Source organism: Ornithorhynchus anatinus, chromosome 20, assembly GCF_004115215.2.
Source record: "Ornithorhynchus anatinus isolate Pmale09 chromosome 20, mOrnAna1.pri.v4, whole genome shotgun sequence".
NCBI lineage: Eukaryota > Metazoa > Chordata > Mammalia > Monotremata > Ornithorhynchidae > Ornithorhynchus > Ornithorhynchus anatinus.
In genome coordinates this window covers 12,631,714-12,654,783 of record NC_041747.1, presented here as the reverse complement: position 1 = coordinate 12,654,783, position 23,070 = coordinate 12,631,714, and the positions used below count along the sequence as shown (strand labels likewise).

General features: G+C 45.5%; 1 protein-coding gene across 3 annotated transcripts in view; it reads left to right on the top strand.

The window, feature by feature from the left end:
• Positions 1-699: 699 nt before the first annotated feature.
• Positions 700-23,070, top strand: part of MCF2L (MCF.2 cell line derived transforming sequence like) — a 121,811-nt gene continuing 99,440 nt past the window's right edge. For all 3 annotated transcript variants that reach the window (XM_007668693.2, XM_007668691.2, XM_007668689.2), the window contains exons 1-2: positions 700-739; positions 10,080-10,270. In XM_007668693.2, the coding sequence (XP_007666883.1) occupies positions 10,099-10,270 (172 nt within the window). In that variant the 5' untranslated portion in view covers positions 700-739; positions 10,080-10,098. The remainder of the gene's footprint in view (positions 740-10,079; positions 10,271-23,070) is intronic.

Below are 23,070 nucleotides of genomic sequence, written 5' to 3'. Positions count from 1 at the left end.
GGGTCCGGGGGCGGGGTCAGGGAATCCTCGTGCGTTGATAGGCGGGGGCGGAGCTCGGGGGCGTGGCCGTCGCATTGAGGGCGTGGTCAGGGACTCCTCGTACGTTGACAGGCGGGGACGTGACCGGCGCCTTGGGGGCGTGGTCAGCGAGCCGGCGCGCGTTGATAGGTGGGGGCGGGGTACGGGGGCGTGGTCATGGAATCCTCGTGCGTTGATAGGCGGGGGCGGAGCCCGGGGGCGTGGCCGTCGTATTGAGGGCGTGGTCAGGGAATCCTCGTATGTTGCAAGGCGGGGGGCGTGGCCGGCGCCCTGGGGGCGTGGTCAGCGAGCCGGCGCGCGTTGATAGGTGGGGGCGGGGGTCCGGGGGCGTGGTCAGGGAATCCTCGTGCGTTGATAGGCGGGGGCGTGGCCGGCGCCTTGGGGGCGTGGTCAGCGAGCCGGCGCGCGTTGATAGGTGCGGGCGGGGGTCCGGGGGCGGGGTCAGGGAATCCTCGTGCGTTGATAGGCGGGGGCGTGGCCGGCGCCTTGGGGGCGGGGTCAGCGAGCCGGCGCGCGTTGATAGGTGCGGGCGGGGGTCCGGGGGCGGGGTCAGGGAATCCTCGTGCGTTGATAGGCGGGGGCGGAGCCCGGGGGCGGGGCCTGGCGAGACCCCGCCCCCTTTCGGCGGCGGCGGCTCGTGCTCCGCTCCTTCCCTGCGGACGGCGACAGCATCTCTGCAGCGCAGCACGGACACGCACAGGTGTGTAAACGCGCGTGTCCGCACACCTGTACACGCGTGTACGCGGGGGGACCAGGTGCGTGCGGCTTCGTCCGTTCCCTCCCTTCCTTCCTTCCATCGGATTTCTAATAATTACGGTATGGGTTAAGCGCCCACTCTGTGCTAAGCACCTCTGGGATGCTTACGGGGGTGCAGATCGCTGGGGAGAGTCCAGTTCCAACAGGGACCTCGTTAAGCGCTTCCTGTGGGCCAAGCACTGTGCTAAGCGCTGGGGTAGGTACGAGGTCACCTATCGAGGCAGAGGGGGATAGAAATATAAATGAATAAAGGACAGGTGGGTATTGAAGGGCTGTGGGGGCGGGAGAATAATAATAATAAACTGTGGGGTTTGTGAAGGGCAATAGTCACAATAAGAAGAAGAAATTGTGGGGTTTGTGAAGGGCAATAGTTACAATAATAATAAATTGTGGGGTTTGTGAAGTGCAATAGTTACAATAATAATAAATTGTGGGGTCTGTGAAGGGCAATAGTTACAATAATAATAAATTGTGGGGTTTGTGAAGTGCAATAGTTACAATAATAATAAATTGTGGGGTCTGTGAAGGGCAATAGTTACAATAATAATAATAAATTGTGGGGTTTGGGAAGGGCAATAGTTACAATAATAATAATAATAAATTGTGGGGTTTGGGAAGGGCAATAGTTACAATAATAATAAATTGTGGGGTTTGTGAAGGGCAATAGTTATAATAATAATAAATTGTGGGGTTTGTGACGTGGAATAGTCATAATAATAATAAGATGTGGGGTTTGTGAAGGGCAATAGTTATAATAACAATAGCTCTGCCACTTGTCAGCTGGGTGACTGTGGGCAAGTCACTTCACTTCTCTGGCCTCAGTGACCTCATCTGTAAAATGGGGATTAACTGTGAGTCTCACATGGGACCACCTGATGACCCTGTATCTCCCCCAGGGCTTAGAACAGTGCTCTGCACATAGTAAGCGCTTAACAAATACCAACATTATTACCATTATTAAAATGGGGATTAACTGTGAGCCTCACGTGGGACAACCTGATGACCCTGTATCTTCCCCAGTGCTTAGAACAGTGCTCTGCACATAGTAAGCGCTTAACAAATACCAGCGTTATTATTAAAGAAGCACGGGGTCCTTCGGAAACAAGTTTAGAGTTTAACGGCGGTTTTCCGTTAAATGTATGCTAGCTGATACTCAGCAGGAATATACCTTCACAGAGTAGCAAAGCTTTGAAACTTTCATATGTATTTATGTTTGTATGTGTAATTTATTCATGTTCATGTCCATCCCTGCTCTCCTTTTTCCTCCCAGACTTTAAGCTCCCCGGGGGCAGGTAATTCATTAATAATAATAATAATAATAATGTTGGTATTTGTTAAGCGCTTACTATGTGCCGAGCACTGTTCTGAGCGCTGGGGTAGACACAGGGGAATCAGGTTGTCCCACTTGGGGCTCACAATCTTAATCCCCATTTTACAGATGAGGTAACTGAGGCACCGAGAAGTTAAGTGACTTGCCCAAAGTCACACAGCTGACAAGTGGCCGAGCAGGGATTCGAACCCATGACCTCTGACTCCAAAGCCCATGCTCTTTCCACTGAGCCACGCTGCTTCTCATCAATTCATTCATTCAATAGTATTTATTGAGCGCTTACATGCGTTGGGTTTTTTTACATCATATTTATTGACTGCTTACTGTGTGCTCAGCACTTAGGAGAATAGAGTATAACATCACATTCCCTGCCCACAGTGAGCTCACAGTCTAGAGGGGGAGACAGACATGAAGATACATAAATAGATAGGTAAATGAATAAATTACAGATATATATAGATATATACATATGTGCTTTGGGGAAGAGAGGGAGGATGAATGAAGGAGCACATACGAGGGGTGCAGAAGGGAGTGGGAGGAGAGGAGGGGTCAGTCAGGGAAGGCTTCCTGGAGGAGATAGGCCTTCAGTAAGGCTTGGAAGGGAGGGGGAGTCATTGTCAGATGTGAGGAGGGAGGGCGTTTCAGGCCAGGGGCAGGACGTGGGCGAGGGATCGGCGGTGAGATAGACGAGATGGGGGCACAGTGAGAAGGTTGGCATTAGAGGAGAGGATTATGCGAGCTGGGACGGAGTAGGAGAGCAGCGAGGTGAGGTAGGAGGGGGCAAGGGGATGGAGGGCTTTAAACCCCCTGGTGAGGAGTTTCTGTTTGATGCAGAAGTGGGTAAACAACCACTGGAGTTTTCTGAGGAGCGGGGAGACATGGTCTGAACGCTTTTGAAGGAAAATCATTCGGTCAGCAGAGTGGACTATGGAGTAGAGTGGGAAGAGACGGAAGGCAGGGAGGTCTGCAAGGAGGCTGATACGATAATCAAGGCGGGATAAGGTTAAGTGCTTGCATTAATGTGGTAGCTATGTGGACAGAGAGGAAGGGGCAGCTGTGGACCACGTTATGACAGGATTTAGTGATGGCTTGAATACGTGGGTGGAGTGAGAGAGAGGAGTCAGTGTTAATACCAAGGTTACGACGCGTCTACCAACTGTTGTCCTGTACTTTTCTGAGCGCTTGGTGCCCAGGAAGCGCCTAGTACGGTGCTCGGTTCACGGTAAGTGTTAATAAATGCCAATTCCACATTCCTTTTCCTTTAATCGTATTTTTTAGACACTATCCTAAGTACTGGGGTAGATACAAATTAATCAGATTGGACAATCCCTGTCCCACGTAGGGCTCCCAGTCTTAATCCCTATTTTACCGATGAAATAATTGAAGCACAGAGGAGCAAAGTGACTTGCCCAAGGTCCCAAAGCAGAGCTGGGGTTAGAACCCCAGTCCTTCCGACTCCCAGACTCGGGCTCTATCCACTAGGTTATGTTGTTTCTCACGCCTCTACTCTGAGCTTGTATTCATAACAAACAAACCAAAGAAAACTTCCTTCACTCTCCCACAGTAGGACATTGTTAATGATATTTTGGCACCAGCTGTAGTTGTGTATGTATCATCACAGCTGATTTTCAGGTCTCAAATCAGGAGCATCATCAAGGAATAAAGAAAGCAAGAGTGGGTCTTTTGTTTTTTTGCATCGTAGGCAAATCCTCGTTGGGCCTTTTCTAGCTGGATGCAATCTTTGTTTTATGCAGACGGGAGAGGGAATCGTGTGTCTCGTCCAAGCTCGTTGTGGGGAAGGAATGTGTCTACCAACTCTGCTGTGTTGTACTCTGCCTTGCATTTAGTACAGAGCTCTGCATGCAATAAGTGCTCAAAAAGTGCCACTCATTGATTGAAAATGAGCAGTGAGCAGTTACACACGTGGGAGTGCTAACTGGAAGTGAACTGATAATTCCTTGTGAGCAGGATTTGCTTCTATCAACTACAGAGAAGTAGTGTGGCTTAGTGGATAGACCCCAGGCCTGGGAGTCAGAAGGACCTGCGTTCTAATCCTGGATCCGCCACTTGTCTGCTGTGGGAAGTTGGGCAAGTCGCTTCACTTCTCTGTGCCACAGTTACCTCATCTATAAAGTGGGAATTAGGACTGTGGGCCCCATGTGGGACCTGGACTGAGTCCAATCTGATTAACTTGTACCTACCCCAGTGCTTAGTTCAGTGCCTGGCACATAGTAAGCACTTAACAAATACCATTAAAAAGAAATTAGAGGTGATCAGGAGAGAGTTTTTAACGCACTCATAAGTAGAGAATGAGATTCCTTGGACAGACCCTTATGCTCTTTCCTCCCATCAGCCAGTGGTATTTTTTTGAATGCTGTACTATATGCAGAGCACTGTACTATGAGACATTAATTTAGTGCCAAGCATTCCTCCTTTAATTTAACCTAAGGCCTGAAAGAAGATTGGGAACAGCTATCAGTTTTCTCTCTTCTTTTCTGCCCCACAGATCATTTTGAAAGTTCTTAAGTTCCAGAATCTTGCTGTTCCTATGATTCTTTTTCCTTTTTTTTAATGGTATTTGTTAAGCGCTTACTATATGCCAGGCCCCGTACTAAGCACTGGGGTAGACACAGGCTAATCAAGTTGGACAGAGTCCTCGCCCTACATGGGGCTCACGGTTTTAATCACCATTTTACAGATGAGGTCATTGAGGCAAAGGGCAGGTAAATGACTTGCTCAAGGTCACCCAGCAGACAAGCGGCAGAGCTAGAACCCAGGTCCTCTGACTCCCAGGCCCAGGCTCTTTTCATGAGGCTACGCTACTTCTTGTTAAAATTCACTGCTGTTGTGCTCCTCTGTGTAAAATTTCCTGTAACGTATGGGGTTTTAGAACAAGTACCCAGGAATCATTTGATTGTAGAGATACCCCGAGCAAGTAGGTAGAGAAGAGAAATGAGAGGGAGGGAGAAATCCTTTTAGCATATGAATTCGGTGGGATTTACATATTGGAATGAGAACACACCTGAAAGAAAAGATTTACGTAATTGGAAGTCTCTTGGTAAATTGAACTTGATTCTTTTTATCTCCCTTTGAAGATTGGTGAGGTCTCAATTTATCAAACGCCATAGCAGCTACAGTTCTCTTTGAGAAACTGTTTTAGGGAGGTTTAGAATCTTATTCTGGGAGACCCTTACCTAAGCTCAGCATCTTTTTCGGGGGGGGGGGGGGAAGGAAGCAGTCCCGAAAATTCAGTACAGTAGCCATATTTGGAAAGAGACTCCGAGGCTTTAAGAAGCACTGTAACACTCAATTAATTTATGCACTTATTTTTTTAAATGCAAAAAGATTTGCCTCAGAGTAAAGGGGCAAGGTCAGGGGCGGAGTCAATTTGAAATCCCATCTCGGGGATTGTAAGATGGATAGTTTTTGGCTTCTGAAATTTGGTCGGTGCGGAGTCCCATCCCTCTGCCTATTTTTTGCTCAATCGAGAGTTGATCGGCCGATTGATATTTGCTCATTAGGGGTTCCCCTAAGAGAGGAGGGCCAATTGTCCATATTTTATGGTGGTTACTTAAACACCTCTATCACTAAAGTTGGTCTCACCTGTTGAAAGCATAAGGCTTTCAACGAGAAGCAACGAGAGTGGACGAGAAGCAGCGTGGCCTAGTGAATAGAGCCCGGGTATGGAAGTCAGAAGGAGATGGATTCTAATCCTGCCTCTGCCACTTGTCTGCTGGGTGACCCTGGGCAAGTAACTTCACTTCTCTGGACCTCCCTTACCTCTTCTGTAAAATGGGGATGAAGATGGGGAGCCCCATGTGGGATGTGTCCAAGCTGATTATCTTGTATCTATTTCAGTGCTTAGTACAAAGTAAGCACTTAACAAATGCCATTTAAAAAAGTAGCACCCATCTGGAACAGCATAATAACTGGGATTTCAATTCAATTGTATTTGAGTGCTTACTGAGTTCAGAGCACTGTACTAAGCACTTGGGAGAGTACAACAGTAAACCTACACATTCCCTGCCCACAACGAGTATGTGTTAAACAGTTTTGTACCAAGCACTGTGCTCAGCACTGGGGTAGGTGCAACACCGATTGTTCACAAGTTCTGTCCAAATGGGGCTCACAATCTAGGTGGGAGGGAGTACAGGTGTCTTATCCCCATTTTACAGATGAAGAAACTGAGGCAAAGACAACTTAAGTGTTCCTCAGGTTCCCTCAGCAGCAAAGGGCAGAGCTGAGATTAGAACCCAGATCTCTGATCTCCCAAGTCGCTTTCTACCAGACCATATCCCTTCTCAGTGTCTTTTTGATCCACTTGTGCACACCGGCTAGCACAGCGTTTTGGGTGTCAGCGTAAGGTAGAAATCCATCCATCAAAGGTGATGGGGAATTCTTGGGAATTTGGGGGTCATTCAGTCATTTATTGAGCACTTACTGGGTGCAGAGCACTGTACTAAGTGCTTGGGAGAGGACGACAGAACAATAAACAGACACATTTGGATGCAAAATGGCTCCGCAGGTCAGAGATGAGTCTGCTAGCCCGGTTATGTTAGATTCTCTCAAAACTCAGCGCAGTGTTCTGCACATACAGTAGTTGTTCAATAAATACCAGTGATTGGGGTGACGGGGAGAAGAAGGGGCTCAGAAGTGGGACACGATCGCTGTTCTGCAGATCTTTATCAGCGGCTCGAGATGGTCAATTTGATGGAAATATGCTTCACGACAGCTGTTGGCCCCCTCCTGCCATAGCGTCACCTGAATAGTGTAAAAGCACTCAGTAAATACCCCTGATTGAGCTCGCCTGGCTCGCCACTAGATTTCTCCCCACCCCGCTAATCTGTGCAAGGTGGAGTGGATTAACGGCTATAAATTTGGTTGCCACAGGCAGTGTGGTGAGCTGGTAAGACGTAGGCTAGCCTAAGAGAGGGTGGTTATTGCTAGCCTTCTCTGGAGAGCTTCTCGTGTCCTCCTCCTTTATCTTTCAGGTGAGGCAAGTGCTGGCCAGCACTTAGGTAGATATCTGGAGTTTATCTATTGTTTATTCATAGTAATTTCTGTTTAAATTAGCGATGAAATAGCGTGGGTCTTGGAAATGGCAGTTGCATATGTGTATATGTAAAACAAGCTTCCCAGAGAAGGGGTGGTGGGGGTTTCTGTATTCCTGTTCCCTTAATATACTCCCCTTTTTCTTTCTTTACTTCTTTCTCCTCTTCTCTTCCCCTCCTCCTTAATAAAATAAAACTACCATCCTCTAGACTGTAAACTTACTCTGGATAGGGAATGTGTCTGCTAATTCTGTTGTTTTGTACTCTTTGAAATGCCTAGAACAGTACTCAGGACATAATAAGCACTCAAATACCCCAGAGTAGACTGCTACAGTGGTTATCTCCCTCCCCCCCCCCGCCCAACACATTTTTTCAATAAATTAGAGGAAGAAAGCTCATAAGACAGGATTTTTGCAAACCTTGCACAGTCAATATTGGAATGAACCCCTAGCCATAATGTAGCACTTTCATGTCTATTTCTTTCAGTATTTAAAGTTAGGGGGAGAAGGGAAAGCTAAAGGAAAGACAACCCAGTGCTAGTAATTAGCTCGCAGAAGATTTTTGTTGGACAGGAGAGGGAGTGAGTTGAAGTGGTGACCCTGAGAGTGAAAACATTCCATTTTCCCTAGAGGCAGTTAAACAGCAGGTTTGGGGATTGAAGGGCAGGGCACTTAACACAATCAGTGCCTGTTCTCGGCTCTATTTGAGAGGAACTTCCTCTGTATTTCTAAAAGAAAATAATGCTCTATGTCCTCAAATCCTGAGGCTAGCCCCAATGCCAAGATGAAGACTAATTATCCTTAATAGCGGCAATTTAAAGTTTTCAGTACATGACAGGTGAACTTTGGAGGGCAATTCAGACAGGGGACAGTATTTTGCCTTTATGTATCCTTAATAACAATAGTAATAATGGTACCCCCTGTTTTACAGATGAGGTAACTGAAGCCCAGTGAAGTGAGTTGCCCAAGGTCACGCAGCGGACACATGGCAGAGCTGGGATTAGCACCCACGACCTTCTGACTCCCAGGCCCGTGTTCTATCCACTACACCATGCTGCTGCTTGGCGTCATTGCCGGGTTTTGTGAGAACAGATTGCGCTTAGGACTTGTGCATTTCACTCTGCTGTCCCGGGATTCTTCTCACCCCTTGACGTTACCAGCAGGATGTCACAACTCTGTTGATTTTGCCAGTAGGCTAAGCAAACCTTTATTGTTTGGAAAGAGCCCAGATTGTCCCTTTTCATCAGCTGAGATGAAAATAGTTAAGGGGGGGGGGGGGGGAAAGAAAGCAGTGAACAGGACTGTGTGGTGGCATTTTCACATTGGTGGCCTACGGCCAATTAGCACTGCATCGAAATTTGAGCATTGACTCCTTGCTGGTCAGAGAACTGGTGGGAGCCAGACTGAATATGTTCCCTTTTTTGATCCAACAGCAAATAGATTAATGTATGTGGTCAGTGTAGTACAAAGAGTGAGAAGCAGCGTGGCCCAGTGGGTAAAGCACAGGCCTGGGAGTCAGAAGGGCATGGGTTCTAATCCCGGCTCTGACCCTTGTCTACTGGGTGACCTTGGGCAAGTCACTTCACTTCTCTGGGCCTCAGTTCCCTCATCTGGGAAATGGGGATTAAGACTGTGAGCATATAAAATACCCCCGATTGATCGAATGGTGTTTTCTGAGGGCTTACTGTGAGCAGAGCACTGTACTAAGTATTTGGGAGAGTTCAATGCCGTAGAGTCGGTAGGCCCAATTCCTACCCTCAAGGAGCTTGGGGGAGACGTACATTAAAATAAATTACAGGTTAGGGAGGCAACCAAGAAAAAGGATATTTCCACAAGTGCCGTAGGGAGTTTTGTAGAGTTTGGGAATTTTTAAAATGTGAATTCAGAAAAGCTTTGGAAGGAAGAGGATGTAAAGTCACAATAACATGGGGTAGTCTCTATTTTCAAAATAAAATTTTTGTCTGTTTTACCGAGCAGACTTCTAAAAACGTTATGTGGATTTAAGAACAAAATAGGCTCAGTGGAAAGAACACCAACTTGAGAATTAAGGAACCTGGATTCTAATCCTACCCTACCACTTTCCTGCTGTGTGACCTTGGGCAATTCATTAACTTCTCTGGGCTTCATTTTCCCTATCTGTAAAATGGGGATTAATTGCCTTTTCTCCTTCCCTCATAAACTGTGAAGTCAAGGAGTTAAAAGCACACATGCGAGATTTATTCACTCTGATGCCTCACTTCAGAGTAGAGAAAATCCACTCGTTAAACCCAGGGTTTTGACATTTATTTTTTCGCTGTTCTGAAAGGTGAAATTTTTTCTTTTTATGGCATTTAAGCTTTTATTATGTTCCAGCTACTGTACTAAGCGCTGGGGTAGATACAAGCTAATCAGGTTGGACCCAGTCCCTGTGACTAAATCTTTTGGAGAAAGTGAACCTTTGGTTCGTTTCTGATATTTAGGTATTACCTCTTCTCTTGAGGGATTTAGCAAAATTTTCAAGAGTAATCTTTATTATCAAATAGCAAAGTTCGGAAAGTTTGCCAAGGGAAATGAAAATTTGTCGGTCACAAAATCCCCAAGTACCTTGACATTTGGAAATCCTCGAAACAAGAAGCTAAATGTCCAATGAAAATCTAGTCGTTTAATATTTTGAGTACAGTGTTAAAACTATTTAATTAATCCTTTACTCTTAGTAGGAAAGATTTACCCTTTTATCCTTGTTAGAGGAGTAAGCTTGAGACTTTTTTTTTCTACTTTGCGTATACGGTCCTAATATTAATTTCCTCTCAGCCCTAAGTGCTCCACCGTGGATCAGTTTGTACAGAAAAGGCTGTCTTATTGTTGACAAGTAAGCTTGCATTTCTGTAACCTCATTTTCATTTTTCCCCTTTTTTGACTTTCCAGAAACAGCTTAGACTTGTGGATGTTCAACTGTTGGAGATTCATTCTGTGTAAGGAAACTGGAAGCAATCATTGCTCTCCAACTCCCCATCACCCTAATGAGGACAAAGAGGAAGAAACTGAACATCAGATCGATGTATCCGATGACATCTGGCTCGTTCCAAATACCCAGCAGGTGACAAGAGTCCAAGCAGGTCAGAACTGGGTCGCTTCTTTGCTTTTTCCTTTCTGTCCTCTAGAACCTATTGCTGTCGGACACCTAATGCCATCTTTCCTTTGATGAATTCCCAAAGTGCCTTGTGAGGAATGCCAGGAGTTCCTTAAGCCCCAAGATGGGTTGTGGGGATTTTAAATATCGGCATTCCTTCTGGAGATATTTTCCTCTATCAAAGAGGTTCGATAGTTGAAGCTAATTTAAAGTGGTAGCCTTGTGAGGCAGACGGTCCTTTGGGTCCAAAACCAAGCACATCTTGTCTCTGGGGACAACGTTAATAGGCCGGGATTCATTTTTCGAAAAACAAAAGAGCGATTGTTGGCTGTGCTCGTTCATCAGACCAGAACGGAGGTGGAGTCAGGAACTTTATTGGACACCAAACCCTGGTCTGTGTCTGAAAGAGCAGGATTAGTGAAGCAGACAGGTGGAAATGGTGACTCTGGAGCCCTTTAGAAGTATTTATACGTTTTAAAGGCCCGATCCGGATGAAAGAGATGAGATTAGAGGTCACTCTGGAGTGCTGTTAACTGACCTGAATCACAATCTGTCAAGAATTTTAGAAACTGGGCCCTTTTTTGAGCGTTTTTCCCCCCCGTTTCTTTTTTTTCATCAACATCTCATAGGGTTTCGAATTTCTTTTAATACACTCATTCCCCAAGTGCCCCCCGAATTGAAGATTTATCTCCTAACCACCACATGACCTTTAGTTCATCTTTAAAGCGAGCGTTTGTTCCATGGCGTTTTGCCTCAAAAATCCTAGCGACCTCACAGAGAGATCAGTTCAAACCTTCTGTCTTGTCTCGGTCTGAAGGTGAACTAGGTCAGGGAGTTAAAAGCACGCATGAGAGATTTATTTACCCCGATGCGTCATTTTAGAGTCGAGAAAATCCATTCGCTTAACGCAGGGTTTTGACAATCATTTATTTTATTTTTTGCTGTTTTGAAGGGTGAAATATTTTCTTTATGGCATTTAAGCTTTTATCATGTGCCAGGTACTGTACTAAGCCCTGAGGTAGATAGAAGGTAATCAGGTTGGACATGGTCCCTGTCCCACATGGGGCTCACCGTCATCCCCATTTTCCAGATGAGGTAACTGAGGCACAGAGAAGTGAAGCGACTTGCCCAAGACCACACAGCAGACAAGTGGCGGAGCTCGGATTAGAACTATGACCCTCTGACTCCCAAACCTGAGTTGTATTCACTAGGCCATGCTGCATGATGGGGCAACCAGAAAGAGTAATGACAAGTTAGAGGTCTTCGGGGTTTTTTTTTGTAGCGCATTTCCCCTATGCTTCCCACAAAGCCCTGCTGTGATAGTGTGCTTAATTGATTGGTGGTATTTATTGAGCGCTTACTATGTTCAGAAAACTTACTGCGAGCTTGAGAAAATACAAAGGTTATTTTGAGGCAGACAGGATTGCTGATGAAACAGTGCTTGGCAGCAGACATGGACTCTCCACTCTTTCAGAAATGTTTGTGCAGCACTTGGAGATTGACAGAAAGTGTAAATATACACTCCAGGAATCAGGGATATTTACACTTTCTGTAGATCTCCAAGCATTTAGTACAGTGGCCCTGTATACTATTTACTCTTAGTACAGTGCTCTGTACACAGTAAGTGATCAATAAATATGATTGATGGCTAAAGGCTTTCAACTGTACCATTGGAAAGCTGTAATGCTTTGTTCAGATGTTAGAGATAAGGAAAGAATAGAAGTTTGCCTTTACCTTTTTCCTCCTTTAGAGTTCAATTCTCTGGTTTGGTTGTAGTCTTTTTTCCACATGGAGAGATGTTTTATTTGTGAGGGTGGAAAGGGCTGCAGACTTGAAAATGAGTAAATTATAGGTCAGTCCAATTTTTGCACGGGTGAACTCCTTGTCCTATCAATCAATCAATGGTATTTGAGAGCTTACTATGTGCAGAGCACTGTATTGAGCGCTTGGGAGAGTACAGTACAGACGGGTCGGTAAAAACATCGAGAAGCAGTGTGGCCTAGTGGAAAGAGCACGGACCTGGGAGTCAGAGAACCAGGATTCTAATCCTGGCTCTGCCAGTTCTTGCTGTGTGAACTTGGGCAAGGCGCTTCACTTCTCTGTGCCTGTGTTCTCCCCTGTAAAACGGGGGTTCAATACCTGTTCTCTTCCTACTTAAGACTGCAAGCCTCCATGCAGGCTGTGTCTGACCTAATTCTCTTGTACCTACCCCAGTACTTAATATGATGTTTGACAGAGAGTAAACGCTTAAGGAGTACCATAAAGCAAACACTGTGAATCCAATCCATTCCCAACTTGCATTTTGAGAAGGAGAATTTGCTGGGAACGAGAGGCTGTGGGAGTTTCCGTAAACACCGTGGAACCTGAACACCTGCCTGTGCGGTCATTGCTAGGTAGGTTCAAATAAGACTTGAAAGCGATAACTTTACAAGTAGAAGATGTTCTTTCTTTGTGTTTAACATCAAGGTCACTGAAACATTTAAAGCAGTGGTAGTAAGCACTTACTATGTGCCAGGCACTGTACGAAGTCCTGGGGTGGATACAAACAAATCGGGTTGGACACAAGGAACTCAGTCACTTATTTTCCAACCATTGAGCAATTTGGTTTTTTTGTTGGTTTTTTTGGCCTCAGCAACCTTAAAATGGGGTGAAATGTTAAGTCTTTCCAGAATGGTTTGCGTGTATGAGGCTGATAGGTTTGTTAACTTGACCTTTAGCTGTATTGTGGAAAAAGATAAGCGAGCAGAGCAAATGGGGAACTGAAGCTTGTTGTGGCAAGGGAATGGGAATGTGCCTGCTAATTCTGTTGTATAGTAAGAACTCATTAAATGCCATTGATTGTGATTGAAAAGAAATTGCCATTTCTCTCCAACTCCAGGGTTGCTAACACGGAACTCTAATCAAAGGTTAAACTCAATCCATGATATTTAGTGAGCGCTTACTGTGTGCAGAGAACTGCACTAAGCTCTTGCGAAAGTACAATACAACAGAATGGATAGACAAGCTCCCTGCCCAAGCGAGCTTACAGTTGAGAGAATAAATGTGGTGTTTAAGTGCTTACTATGTGCCAAGCACTGTGCTAAGGGCTGGGGTAGAGACAAGGTAATCAGGTCCCACATGAAGCTCTGCTAAGTGGGAGAACAGGGATTGAATCCCCATTTTGCAGTTGAGGGAACTGAGGCACAAAGAGGTGAAGTGGCTTGCCCAAAGTCAGGCAGCAGACAAGTGGGAGAGCTGGTATTAGAACCCGGTCCTTTGACACCCAGGCCCCTGCTTTTTCCACTAGGTCACACAGCTTAAGAAAATCATTGAGCTTCTGTGAGTGTGACCTTTGAAGTGATTTGATTTGTGGGTTTAATAAGTCTAATAGAATTCATGGGAAGTTAATTGTGTCTACCCATGGTGTTTTTCCTCATTCTCAAACTCAATTCTCGAAAGCAATAACAGCGTATATTAGATTCACCCATGTAGGGAATCCATTAGAAGTGAGTTTTCTTTAACAGCAGATGGAGGTTGACTGGTAGTTTCCAAAGGCTCATATTGTCATTTTTTTCCACCTTAACTTCCTTCCTTGCTATCCCCTCTGCCATTAAACATGGGGAAAGAGTTCATTCAAGCTGAATATTGCTCTGAAAACGTCACTACCATTCCAAGGGATGAGCCCCAGACCAGTCCTCGCTGCTGAATTGAACATGGTTTCCCACTTCGGTTAGCAAAGGTATTCATCGAGCGCTAACTATGGGCAGAACACTGTACTAAGTGCTTGGGTGAGTACAACCAGAATAGAAACTTAATTCTGCTCTCATTAGCTACAAGTAAATAGAGGAGTGGTTAGACAATTCTACTTTCAGAGTGGGATTTTCTGCGGAAATAAATACTGCTGGCGTGGCTTCTGAAGAGAGGAAGTGTAATTTGCAATTTAAATAAAAACTGACCCCCTGGTATCAACCTGGATTTTCATTTTCATCCTGTGAGCTCTTGGTGGGTGCCGGAATTAAAATTGATGTATTTATAGAAAAACTCTATAGATGGAACTGTAATGAGGATTTTGCTAATTGACTTTGCCCAAGTGTGAAAAGTGCTCTCGAGATATGAATCAAAGTTTGAGGAGGAAGCCCAAAGGGGGACTAAATTCCCTCCTCAGTACATTTACCTCCAACCCACACTAAGACTTTCTTTGAGATATAATTCATACATTACAAACGGGTAGTTTAGTTGCCAACTAACTGCCTATATAATTACTTTATGGCAGTGAAATGGGAAAGTATTTCTGACCTGTGGTCTCTAGAACTTGTAGAACGCAGAGAAGCAGTGTGGCTCAGTGGAAAGAGCCCGGGCTTGGGAGTCAGAGGTCATGAGTTCAAATCCTGGCTCTGCCACTTGTCAGCTGTGTGACTGTGGGCAAGTCACTTAACTTCTCTGTGCCTGTTACCTCATCTGTAAAATGGGGATTAACTGTGAGCCTCACGTGGGACAACCTGATTACTCTGTATCTACCCCAGCACTTAGAACAGTGCTCGGCACATAGTAAGTGCTTAACAAATACCAACATTATTATTATTATTAATTTTCTAAGATCAATCAATCAATTGAGCACTTACCGTGTGTGCAGAGCTCTCTACTGAGTGCTTGGGAGAGTACAATACAACCAACGTGGTAAACACATTCCCTTCCTCACAGTGGGCTCACAGTCTGGAGATAGATGTTTTTAAAACTTTGACTGCTTATATCGAAAGGATCGATGCAGAGTCAGAGGACGTGGATTCTAACCCCGGCTCCGCCGCTTGTCTGCTGCATAACCTTAAGCAAGTCACTTCACTTCTCTGTGCCTCAGTCACCTCATCCTTCAAATGGGGATAAAGACTGTGAGCCCCATGTGGGACAGGGACTGTTTTTGACCTGGTTAACTTGCATCTTCTGCAGCATTTAGTACAGTTCCTGGCACATAGTAAGCGCTTAACAAATACCATTGGTGGGGAGGTGGGGAGAGGGGAGAACTGGTCAAACTGGGGAAAGACAGCTGATTCACTCATCCAAGTGTATTTATTGAGCACTTACTGTGTGCAAAGCACCGTACTAAGTGCTGGGGAGAGTACAATATAACAAGACACGTGCTCTGCCCGCAATGACCTCATAGTCTAGGGGGGAGGGGAAGGACTTCTAATGGAGCCTTTCTCATTCTGAGTCATTTCCCATAAGACACCAATCCTATTCAAGTTAATTCATTGATTCAGTCGTATTTATTGAGTGCTTACTGTGTGCAGAGCACTGTACTAAGCTCTTGGAAAGTACAACTGGGCAACAGAGGCAATCCCTACCCAACAATGGTCTCACAGTCTAGAAGGGGGAGACAGACAACAAAGCAAAACAAAATCTAGCCCCTTGAGATGATAGCTTTGCATAATTATAATAATAGTAATTGTGGTATTTAAGTGCTTACTATGTGCCAGGCACTGTACTAAGCACTGGGGTGGATAAAAGCAAATTGGGTTAGACACAATCCCTGTCCCATATGGGGCTCTCAGTCTTTTATAGATGAGGTAACTGAGGCCAGAGAAGAATTATTATTATTATTATTATAGTTGTTCATTCAATAGTATTTATTGAGCACTTACTATGTGCAGAGCACTGTACTAAGAGCTTGGAATGTACAAATCGGTAACAGATAGAAACAGTCCCTGCCCTTTGACGGGCCTACAGTCTAATCGGGACGGGCTTACTAAGCACTTACTATGTGCCAAGCACCATTCTAAGCACTGGGGTAGATGCAGAGTAATCAGGCTGTCCCAAGTGGGGCTCACAGTCTTAATCCCCATTTTACAGATGAGGTAACTGAGGCTCAGAGAAGTGAAGTGGCTTGCCCAGGGTCACACAGCAGACAAGTGGCGGAGCTGGGATTAGATCTCATGACCTTCTGACACCCAGGCTCTATCCTCCACTCCATGCTGCTTCTTACTGCTGCTTCATGCTGCACAGAACACTGTATTTTAAAGCAGATTGGGACTATCATTTGGGATCCTAGAATGATTAAACTGAGCGCTCTCAGATTGTGAGCTCCTTGCACCTGGTTTTTGGTCTCCTAGGCTCCCTTCCCTCATCCCATTTCCGTTAGGCCACACCACCTCCAAAACAAGATCAGTTTTTCCATCCACAGGCTATAAAAGCATTCATCTGAGAAAGGTCCAGGTCTATTTCCTGTTCTCTCCCCGCCGGCTAGGAGCACGGCTTCAGCTAATTTAGCTGTTAAGTGACAAAGGAAATGACAGAGGAATCCCCAGTGAAAGATGAATGACTGTGTTCCATTTTCCTGCCCCCTCTTTCCTTTCTCTCTCCTCTTTCTTTCCTCTCTTTCTTTCCCTCCCTCTCCTTTCTCTCCCTATCCCTTCCTCTCCTTTCTCTCTCTCCTCCTCTCTCCTTTCTTTCTCCCCCTCTTTCCCCCTCTCCTTTCTCTCTCCCCCCTTTCTCTCTCTTCCTCTCCTTTCTCTTTCCCTCCATCACCTTTTTCTCTCCCTCCCTTTTTTTCTCTCTCCCTCCCTTTTTTCTCTCTCCCTCCCTTTTTTCTCCCTCCCTTTTTTCTCTCTCCATCCCTCCCTTTTCTCCTCCCTCCCTCTTCTTTCTCTCCCCCTCCTTCTCCTTTTGCTCCCCCTCCTTCTCCTTTTGCTCCCCCTCCTTCTCCTTTTGCTCCCCCTCCTTCTCCTTTTGCTCCCCCTCCTTCTCCTTTTGCTCCCCCTCCTTCTCCTTTTGCTCCCCCTCCTTCTCCTTTTGCTCTCCCTCCTTCTCCTTTTGCTCTCCCTCCTTCTCCTTTTGCTCTCCCTCCTTCTCCTTTCGCTCTCCCTCCCTCTCCTTTCTCCCTCTCCTTTCTCCCTCTCCTTTCTCCCTCTCCTTTCTCCCTCTCCTTTCTCCCTCTCCTTTCTCCCTCTCCTTTCTCCCTCTCCTTTCTCCCTCTCCTTTCTCCCTCTCCTTTCTGCCTCTGTCTCTCAGGGGCAGCAGCAGCCCTAGCAAGGTTACAAAGCCAGTTTGGGGTGGAGGGAGGGGCTCCTCCTGGCTTTGAGTCTCCCGCCTATCGCGTGGGCATCCATTGGGTCCAGGCTGGCTGGACCGAGTGCTCAGTACAGTGCCTGGCACATAGTAAGTGCTTAAAAAATGCCATTATTATAATTATCCAAATAGCAGTTGCACCGAGTTGCCGGCCACTGATGTGGGGAGACAGTTGGGGAGGCCGCAGGGGAGAAGTGAACAAGAGAGAGAATCGTGGTGGGAGAGAGCTGGCCCGGGAGAGAATTTGGAAGGGGCAGTTCGGAGGCCGGTGGGGGACTCAGTGGGAGGGGGCATCTGTCCTCATTAGTCTCCTCCAATCCATCCTCTTACCTCCCTTCCCCAAGGGTTGTTAGGCCAGAAACCCTTGATGCATGTGCATATGGGATGGATACCCAATCTGCTCTCTTTTCTTGTTACTATGGTAATGATAGTCCCCGAGGAGCCCAGGAATGAGACTCAGGTGCCCTATTTTCTAGTCCCAGCTCTACCTCCACCGTCACCTCGGGCAAATCCTTTTGCTCCTCTGTGCCTCGGTTTCCTCATCTGTAAAATGGGAATTAAGGACCTGTCCTCTTCTTCTCTTTAGACTGTGAGCCCCATGTGGGAAAGGGGCTGTATCTGATAGGATTGTATGGAGCCCAGCATTTAGCAAAAGTGCTTGGCACCTAGTAAGCAGTATTGTACTCTCCCAAGTGCTTTGTATGGTGCTCTGCACATAATAAGTGCTCAATAAATACCGTTGATTGATAGAAAGCACTTAATGCTGGTGATAAACCTTAAGAAAACCCAAAAAACTGAATTACACCACTGGCAGTCCGTATTAGTCCATGTGGAGAATTCTCTCTTTCAGGGCAGGTGTTAAAGTCATTGTCTTAAAGTTTATCATGCCCTTTTTGCCTTTAAAATTCCAACTTTCATCCTGCCATGAAGCTTTTTCTACCACTCAAATCTAAATAGCTTTGCTCTTGGTATTAGTTGCAGGAGATCCCATTTTAATGGTAGTATCTAAGTGCTTACTATGTGTCAAAGCTGTTCTAAGAGCGCTGGGGTAGATACAAGATAATCAGGTGAGTCTCGGTTCCTGCCCCACAAGGGGCTCACAGTCCAAGGAGGGAGGGAGAATTAAATATTTAGTGAGAAGCAGTGTGGCTTAGTGGAAAGAGCATGGGCTTGGGAGTCAGAGGGCTTGGGTTCTAATGCAGGCTCTGCCACTGGTCTGCTGCGTGACCTTGGAAAGTTACTTCACTTCTCTGTGCTTCAATTCCCTCATCTGTAAAATGGAGATTGACTGTGAGCCCCACGTGGGACAACCCGATTTCCTTGTATCTACCCCAGTGCTTAGAACAGTGCTTGGCACATAGGAAGTGCTTAACAAATGCCATCATCATTATTATTATTTTCAGATGAGGCATAGAGCGCATCTGGTCTAGGGGATAGGGTATGGGCCTGGGAGTCAGAAGGACCGGGGTTCTAATCCCTCTTATGCCACCTCTCTGCTGTGTGACCTTGGGAAAGTCATTTCAGTTCTCTGTGCTTCAATTTCCTCATCTGTAAAATGGGGGCGAGGACTGTGAGCCCCATGTGGGACAGGGACCGTGTCCAACCTAAGTATCTGTATCTGTACCAGTGCCCGGCACATAGTAAGCACTTAGTAAATACCATTATAAAAAAGCAATGCTTGGTAATGATAAAAAAATAGGAGCCTGCCTACCAGAAAGACAGCATCTTTCTAACTCCCATATAAGCCACTCTGCTTCTAGCTCTGCTTTTCGTAGAGAAGCATTGTAATCACCTTCAAGAATGCCCCATGTGGGACAGGGGCCGTGTCCAACCTAAGTATCTGTATCTACCCCAGTGCTTAGTACCATTGCCCGGCACATAGTAAGCACTTAATAAATACCATTATAAAAAAGCAATGCTTGGTAATGATAAAAAAAAAAAATAGGAGCCTGCCTACCAGAAAGACAGCATCTTTCTAACTCCCATATACGCCACTCTGCTTCTAGCTCTGCTTTTCGTAGAGGAGCATTGTAATCACCTTCAAGAATGCCCCATGTGGGTAAGGAACTGTGTCCAAACTGATAACACTGTCTCTACCCTGGTGTTTAGAACACTGCCAGGAACATAGTAAGAACTTTCACAGGTAGCAGCATTTCTTCTTCTTATTTTTTAGTATGCATTGCTATTTCCTTCTCAGCCAATAGATGTTGCTATTGAATAACAACCAGCTGGAAGGTGAATTGAGAGAGGGGAAAGTCCATTTTTCTAGAATCATTGGTATTTATTGAGTGCTCACTGCGCAGAGCATCATACTAAGCACTTGGGAGAGCAAGCACATTACCTCCCCACAGTAAGCCGACAGTCTAGAGCCATCCATGAGAAGACAACGTTTTCTAAATGCCAAAATCTTCTCTGCCTAAGAAGTGCTAGACATTTGAAAGGCATTTAAGCTCCAGACTCTCTGTCCTTTGAATAAATTTAGTAAAATATGCAACTCTAGACTGCAGGTTCTGTTAATCGTATTTGAGTGCTTACTGTGCGCAGAGCACTGTATTAAGCTCTTGGGAGAGTACAATATAAAAATAAACACATTCCATGCCCACAACGACCTTACAAAGTCTAGAGGGGGAAACAGATATTAATGTAAATAAATTACAGATAAGTACATAAGTGCTGTGGGGCTGGGAGGGAGATTAATAAAGGGAGGAAGTCCAGATGACGCAGAAGGGAGTTGAAGAAAAGGAAAAGCGGGCTTAGTCAGGTAATGCCTCTTGGAGAAGATGTTCCTTCAGTAAAGCTTTGAATGAGAGGGGAGGGTGATTGTCGGATATGAGGAGGGAGGGCGTTCCAGGCAGGACATGGGCGAGAGGTTGGCAGTGAGATGGAGGTACAGTGAGAAGGTTGGCATTAGAGGAGCGAGGTGAGATAGGAGGGAGCAAGAAGATTGATTGCTTTAAAGCCAATGAGGAGGAGTTTCCGTGTGATGCGGAGGTGATACACTTTGTGCAGAGCACTGTACTGAGCGCTTGGGAGAGAACAATACAACAGAGTCGGTAGATGCATTCCCTATCCACAAGGAGCTCACAGATTAGAGGGGGAGACAGACATTAAAGTGGATTGTGGATATGGATGTAAATGCTGGTGGGAAGAGGATGGGGTGAATATCAAGTGGTTAAAAGGTACAGATCTGAGTGCAAAGACCACCAGAAAGAGAGAGGGAGTAGGGAAATGAGGGCTTAGTGAGGGAAGGCCTCTGGGAGAAGATGTGATTCTAATAAGGCTTTGAAGGTGGGGAGGGATGGTCTGTTGAATATGAAGCGAGAGGGCATTCCAGGCCAGAGGCAGGATGTGGGCGAGGGGTTGAGATAGATGAAATGGAGGTACACCGAGTAGGGTGGCGTTGGAGAAACAAATTGTGTGGATGGGTCGAAGTAGTAAATCGGCGAGGCCAAGTAGGAGGGGGTGAACTGATAGAGTGTTTTAAAACCACTAGTAAGAAGTTGGATGCAGAGGTGGAGGCCGTTGAGGAGCGAGGAGATGTGTACTGAATGGTTTTTTTAAAGAAAAAATTTCCAGGCAGCACAGCAAAGTAAGGAATGGAGTGGGGAAAGACAGGAGGCAAGGAGGTTAGCGAGGAGGCTGATGCAGTAGCCAAGGCGAGATGTGATGTGTTTGGAGCAAGGTAGTAGCAGCTTGATTGGAGAGGAAAGGGCAGAGAGTACTGATGTTGTGAAGGTAGAACCAACAGGATTTGCTTGCAGATGGAATGTGGAGGTTGAATGAGAGAGAAGTCAATAATTCATTCAGCTCAATCGAATTTATTGAGTGCTTACTGTGTGCAGAGCGCTCTACCAAGGACCTCAGAAAATACAGTGCACTAGATTTAGAGACGTGATCCCTGTCCCCAAGGAGGCAGAAGCAGCAGCCAGTTCCCAGCCAGTACCCAGCCCGCTGATGGAGAAGTGAGTTCTGAAAAGTAAATGAGATCATAATGATAATAGTAATAATAACAATGGCAGCACTTAGTACACTGCCTGGCACATAGTAAGCACTTAAATGCCATTATTATTATTATTATTAATAAGCTCTTTGTGTCAAGCACTGTTATAAGCATTGGGGTAGATACAAGGCTTCATTATCAATGGCTAGTTCTAACCCTGAGTCTCAAATAGGGTGATTATTTGACTTTTATCGTTTACTACCCAAAAGGTCTTATTCCCTTTTTGCCAGAAATTTAGAACTTATGATTTGATAAAAATGGACGTCTCTCAAGTCGGTATTTTTATTGAGTGTTTACTGTGTGTAAAGCGCTGTACTGAGCATTTGGGAGAGTACAATATAACTGAGTTGGTAGACGTGTTCCCTGCCCCACCGAGCTTACAGTCTAGAGGGGGAAGTCAGTGTTTATTTTTAACATCTATACAGTGTTCAAGTTACAGTTATTTGGACTTTAAAATTTATCTGAACTGTAACCGCTCCTATTTAAGGTTTTCTAACTATAGGTAGAATAATCGGCAAATTCATTCAGCTGACCAGGAAGCCAAAAGAAAGCTCCCGACGCAGTCTGTAAGCTGGGTGTGGGCAGAGAATGTGTCTGTTTATTGTTATAGTCTACTCACCCAAGCGCTTAGTACAGTGCTTTGCACACAGTAAGCACTCAGTAAATACGGTTGAATGAATGAATCATAGTTGCAAAGATACAATTTTTCGGTCCACTTGCAGTTCCAATCACTTGGATTTAACAAGAAACGCTGCAAGCCGAGGTGGCAGTTGAAAATTGCAAAGGCATGTCTGCGGCTCAATACGTATTTTCATTCGATTTGAATTTACTGCTACTACTAATAATAATGTTGGTATTTGTTAAGCGCTTACTATGTGCAGAGCACTGTTCTAAGTGCTGGGGTATACAGGGTAATCAGATTGTCCCATATGAGGCTCACAGTCTTAATCCCCATTTTACAGATGAGGTAACTGAGGCACAGAGAAGTTAAGTGACTTGCCCAAAGTCACACAGCTGACAAGCGGCAGAGCGGGATTCGAACCCATGACCTCGGACTCCCAGGCCCGGGCTCGTTCCACTGAGCCACGCTGTTTCTCGAGCGTTGCTTACTTGAGACTTTGAAAGGGCCACCAAAACACAGCGTAAACTGCACATTAGAAATGAAAACTCCAATGCAAAGCGACGTTTTCTCTCAAGGAAATTCAGAACCCAAGCTCCCTTCCTCCCCTCGTGAGAGAGATTTCTGAGATAAAATCAACCAAAGTTTTCCTCAAGGGTAAACATTCCTGTTTTTTGTTAGAGAGTAAAACTGACTTGGCCACATCCTTTGTTCTTTTAGCAGAAATTCTTTCTCAATGAACACCGTGAGGCCAATAAGTACAAAGTAAGGTATATTTATAGGTCCCATTTTGTCGAAATGTTACTGGCAAGATTGCCATGCCTGGAAAATTAGTCTCGAAATCAGACCTGCTAAATATGTGTCTCACTGTACGCTAACGAGCACATATGCGTTAAATTAGGAGAGAGCGCATTATTCTGCCCTAGATGTTTGAGTGGTATACACAGTGTTCCAGGACCTCCATTTCTTTCCACTAAAAAAACCCTTAAAAAGAAATGCTCGCTAAGAATCCTTAAATTAAAGCCTCCCTAAAAACGTGGTTGTTGCCTCAAAGTACGCACATTCCAAGGTCGACCTGGACAGAGTCCCCCTTTGAAATCTTGAGCAAAGCACACTTTTCTAAATGAAT